General features: G+C 59.1%; 1 protein-coding gene across 1 annotated transcript in view; it reads left to right on the top strand.

Moving 5' to 3' along the window:
* The window catches only part of ATP13A2 (ATPase type 13A2), an 18,257-nt gene extending 15,158 nt beyond the window's left edge, over window positions 1-3,099 (top strand). Inside the window, exons 24-28 of the mRNA XM_015412583.1 lie at window positions 771-867; window positions 1,236-1,459; window positions 1,620-1,771; window positions 2,076-2,245; window positions 2,598-3,099. Of these exons, the coding sequence (XP_015268069.1) occupies window positions 771-867; window positions 1,236-1,459; window positions 1,620-1,771; window positions 2,076-2,245; window positions 2,598-2,771 (817 nt within the window). The 3' untranslated portion in view covers window positions 2,772-3,099. The remainder of the gene's footprint in view (window positions 1-770; window positions 868-1,235; window positions 1,460-1,619; window positions 1,772-2,075; window positions 2,246-2,597) is intronic.
* The last annotated feature ends 2,094 nt before the right edge of the window (window positions 3,100-5,193 follow it).

Here is a 5,193-nt window from a genome sequence, read left to right as displayed (position 1 = left end):
GGATTGTAAGGATTAAATATTTGCACGTTTCCCCCAGAGTGGTGTTTTGTGACCTTGCTTCCCTTCTCAGGGGAGAAGAGAGAACCACACAGTTCCTGGAGAATAAGAAAAATCTGTTGGTTCTCTCTGACTTCAGTGGGGTGGGCCATCCCCACACTCTTGTTCCTTCCCCCTTCAGACCCAGAATCCCTGCCGCTGTCGGGCACGTCGGGTTCTCTGGCGCGTCTGTCCGTGTCTGCCTCTTGCAGGCTTATTTGTTGTGTCCCTCCGGCAGCTGGAGGGGAGGTGAAGCCTGGCCCTGTCTTGCCCAAAACGTCCACCTTGCGGCTGGGTTGTGTGAGCCCAGATCTGCACAGCTGTTTGGCCACTGGACCGCACCTGTTCTCTCTCTCTGGGCCGTTCAGAGTGGGGCCTCCTCGGACTTTGCCCTGGGCAGGGAGGGGCTTGAGGGACCCGTGGCTGTGCTGTCGGCCGGCCCTTTGAATCCAAGGGAGCGGCAGGGACCAGTCCCTCCCCCCACAACTGTCCAGGTGTTTGGGGCACGGACGGACTGCATCCTCCTCCAACACGCTCAGTTCAGGATGCAAAATGAAGTGGTGGGTAAATCAGAAGCAGCGGCATAACACCCATTGCTAGAGGGAGCAAACATAAAACAGCAGAGTGAAAGACGCCCCTGGAACAGACCCGCTTTCCCTCTGTGTTGGCGTCGGGGGACCAGTCAAGCGGCCCCAGGGGGGACAACGATGTGTGCTGTTCCTTCTCCCTTGCAGGGAGGGCCGATGCTCTCTGGTCACCTCCTTTGTGGTCTTCAAATACATGGCCCTCTACAGCTTGGTGCAGTTCGTCTCCGTGCTCCTGCTCTACACGGTAAGACTCATGACGCAGCGAGGGAGGCTTGGGGCTGCGCTCCCCCTTCCCTGCCGTCGGCCTCCCCACTCCTGGGTCGCCAGGGTGTTCTCAGCAGCCGAAGAGGGTGCAAAAGTGAGCCAGAACGGGCCGTGCTGCAGAAAGGGAGGGGGGAGGGGCACAGTTTGAAATGGGCAGAGCACTTCAGATGCGGCTCATAAAGAGATTTTAAAATGCTACCTGAAACCTCCGCCGCTGCCCCATGCCATTTTGCAAGGCATCAGACCAGCAAGTGATAACCACCAGTTTCAGATGACGCTTTGAAAGGGGCCTGGGACGAGGGCCAATGACTGACGCTCTTTTCTGTGGCGCTCCCTGCCACTGTCCAGATCAACACCAACCTCAGTGACCTGCAGTTCTTCTTCTTCGACCTGGTGATCACCACCACCGTGGCCGCTCTGATGGGCAAGACCGCGCCGGCCAAGGAGCTGGGGCCGGAGCGCCCACAAGGGACGCTGATCCACCCCGTCGTCTTGGGCAGCCTCCTCCTCCAGACAGGGCTCCTCGTTGCCGTCCAGGTCATCTGCTACTTCATTACCGTCTCTCAGAGATGGTGAGTGATTGCAGAGATGGAAGAGTCGTGCCCTCGGGCCAGCCTGGGTCTGCCCGGAGCGGCTGCTGGCCCCCTGGGCTTCAGAGGGCCCGTTTATCTGCCACCAGACACTGGCAGTGGTCGTGGTGAGTGGTAACACCCGGCTTCCCCGACTTTCCAGGTACGTTCCGTTGAACAGCACTGTGACGGCCCCTGAGAACCTCCCGAATTATGAAAACACGGTTGTGTTCTGCATCTCAGGGTTCCAGTACCTCATTCTGGCTGTGGCCATGTCCAAGGGCTACCCTTTCAGGGAACCCCTCTATAGCAACGGTGAGTCTGTGTCTCTCTCTTGCGGCGGCGTCCCCTAACCCCTCCCCCCAGCACCGTCCACCTAGGCTGCTAGGCAGTGTCTGGAGAGCAGGGGAATCCATGTGCTCCCTTCAGCCCCGTTTCTGAGCAGCAAGAGAATTCTGCTAGTCAGGGGTCTCCTCCCTCCCTCTCAGTTCCAGCCTCTTCTCTTTGGGGGCATCTAGGCAGGAAGATGTGGGGGGGGCAGTCTGGCGCTGGGCCTCGCCCCCCCCCCACTCCCGTGGTTGCTCACTGTCTCTCTCTCTCCTCCCCTCCTCCCCCCCAGTGTTCTTTTTGGTTGCCCTCATTGTCCTGTTTGGCCTCATGGTCTGGTTCACCCTTTACCCGCTGGGCTTCATGACCATGTTGACGCTGAAGGAGATTGACGACATGAACTTCAAGCTGGTGCTGCTTGGCATGGCCACGCTCCATTTCTTCATGGCCTTTGTGTTGGAGGTAAGGGAGGGGATAAAAAGGGACTGGGAGAGAAACCCGCAGGCAGGAAGGAATCCCGTGAAAGAGATTGGCAGTCGGTTTAGAGCAAACAAAGGGTAGACGAATGTCACCCTGTAATGCAGCATGGGCTGTTGGATTCAGTTGCCATGAGTGGTTGTGGCGTCTTCTGACGGCAGTGGCTTTTTGAGAGGGTGAGACGGATTGGTCGGGGGAGAGGGCTGCTGGTGGCTCAAGGGAGCTCCCCTGCCCACCCCAGGGCCGGATGCGGAGCCATTGCTTGGAGGGCCTGCATGGGGCGCCCGGCCGGCTTCTGCCCGGCCCCCTCTCTGAAGGCTTCCTGTCTTCCTTCCAGACCTTCTTGGACCACAGCTTGTTGGATGGCTTACGGAAGCTGCGCCGCAAGAAGGCCTCCAAGAAGATCTTCAAGAGGCTGGAGAAAGAGCTCCGCCAGCAGCAGCCAGCGTGGCCCCCGCTCTATGAGCCTCTCTTTGCCCCCCCCTCGGCAGGCTCCATCACTGCAAGGTGATGCTGCCAAAGGCCATGAGGTGTGGCAGCCGGAATCCTGGCTGGGCCGCTGTGACGCGTGGCTGCGTAACGTCTTATCCTGGGCAATGGTGCGCTTCGTTGCTGCTCCACAGGACGCAGTGGCAACAGACGGGTAGTGCTTCGGCCCCGTAAGAGCCCTTGAGCTACAGCTCCCCCAGGCAGGCAGGCAGGAGGTTTCAGCCGCACCAAAGGCGGGGGGGGGGGAAGCGTCAAGGGGCCCGTGGCCCTCCTTAGCACTGGACCCTTCTCCTGCAGGCCCCGTGGTGCTTGCTGCCGCCAAGCGTGGGATCCCTGTCCTGCCCCCTCCCCCCCACCCCCTCCTTTTGCAGAATGTGTCTCAAGAGTGATGGCCGTGGTGAGGTTGTGTGATGGTTGTGTGATGGGACAGGACAGGGCGGATGGCGGTGGGTTCCTGGCTTAGTCCAAAGCCTCTCGCTTGGTGTTTGTGGACTGGGCTGGGCTGGTCCGGGCTTTCCTTTGGAGTTCAGAGCTCAGCCCCCAGCTGAACCCATTCCTGAGGGGGGGGCTCTACGGGCCATGTTTTGGCCACTTCACTGGCCCAGAGCAGGCATCGTGGCGCCATCCTCTCCTCCTCCTGCCAAGCATGGTTTGCAAGAGAGTCGGCTCCTCCCCTCCCCCTTGGCCTTGCGCAGGTCTTCTGCTTCCTCTCATGCCCGTGTAGCGGCTGCTGGCCGATGGACACGACTGCCAGGCTGCACCCGGGGCTGAGAGCTGCCTCCCAAGGCGGCAGGGGCACCTTCTCCCCCCACCCTGACTCAGGCCTGCTCACCACTGGGGAAAGCAGAACCCACCGTTTCTATGCCGCGGGGGGGGGGGGGGGGCGGCTTGTAGCCCTTTCTTTGGGTTTGGGATGGCATTCCTTCCCTAAGGGTCTCAAGGTACACCTGGGACAGTTGTCGTGGCCTGTTCCCAAGGTGGGCGTGCTTCAGGCACCACTGAAAGAAGGCGGGGGGGGGGGGCTGTGCCTTTGCAGTGGGACCGTTCCCTCCCCCCAAAGTGTGTTTTCTCTCAATGAGGAGAGCTGGAAAAGAGAGGCGATAGTGTCCAGTCCATTTCTATGTTTGTGAATGTGTCCCGCAATAAAGATATTCTATTTTCTTGACAAATGGTTGTGTGCGCTCATTTTACAGAAGAGGCTAGCTGGGTTGGTCCACACGGCACCTTCTCTCCAGCAGTGGCCAACCAGCGTGAAGGGCCGTCTCCCCAGCATCATCCCTCCGAGGTGGACTGCGAATGAACCTGGAGTTTGCACTGAACGGTCACAGCCGAAAGCGGCTTTTCACATCAGTCCTCCCGCCTCCTCCTCCTCCGTCTAATCCTCACAGCAGCAGCAATCTTGTGAAGGTCACTGAGGCTGAGAGATGGGGGTGGACTCAAGGCCCCCCAGCAGGCAGGCAGGCAGGCAGGCTTCTGTGGTTGAGTGAGGGATTCGAACCCGGTTACCCCAGACCCTAGTTGGACCACGAGGCTCCCCCAGCCCTCCTGAATGTCAGAGAGCTTTCCCCCCTGGATCCCGGTCATGGTAGACGGGGGGGGCTTCCTTTTGCTCTCAGGTGTCACGTGCCTCTTTGGTGTCATGGTTAGGAGTGCGCAGAGGACTCTAATCTGGGAGAACCGGGTTCGATTCCCCACTCCTCCTCCACTTGCACCTGGCTGGAGGGCCTTGGGCAAGCCCTGTCTTTGACAAGAGCTGTCCTTGAAAAAGAGCCATTTCTCTCAGAGCTCTCTCAGCCCCACAGACCTCACAGGGTGTCTGTTGTGGGGAGGGGAGGGGAAAGGAGATTGTCAGCCGCTCTGAGACTCCTTCGGGTAGTGAAGGGCCACGGGATATACATCCAATCTCTTCTTCTCTTCTTCTTCTTCCGAGGCCTTTCCTTTTAACCATAGAAGGGGGTTGGTTTTCCCACTTGAACACCTGCACCATAGGATCCCAAAGAAGACGCTTTCCCCTAAAGCTAAGGAATTGTCATTTTAGTCTCAAGACAGCCCTGGAATATTGTCACTAACTCTGTTTCTGAGCACATGCAGAGTGTACTTCCCTGACTCATGTGAAACTGGTGGTCGCAGGAGGGCGGCGGCCTCATTGCTGTTCCTTCAGTCAACCTAAACTGAATTGGGAGGGGGGGGGACAGGGGGGGGGGGGCGGGGGGGGGGGGGGATGGGAGGCTTTGAGAGACCGGTTTGTGCAGAGCTGGGGTGCGACAGAGCCACTGTCCCTGTAGCATCTCTGCCTGCTTCCTTTGGATGGTACAGCCATCCCCCAAAGCGGAAAACACAGCAGTCGTTAATTCTGAATTTTCCTTTCCTCCACAAGTGGCTCTCTTCCGTGGTGGCCAGTGTAAAGCGTGTGTGTGTGTGGAGGGGGGGGGGGGGGGCCCGCC

Source organism: Gekko japonicus, unplaced genomic scaffold (genome assembly GCF_001447785.1).
Source record: "Gekko japonicus isolate JY-2015 unplaced genomic scaffold, Gekko_japonicus_V1.1 scaffold131, whole genome shotgun sequence".
Taxonomy (NCBI): domain Eukaryota; kingdom Metazoa; phylum Chordata; class Lepidosauria; order Squamata; family Gekkonidae; genus Gekko; species Gekko japonicus.
Note: the sequence above shows the minus strand (reverse complement) of the source record. Positions and strands in the feature narration are given on the sequence as shown.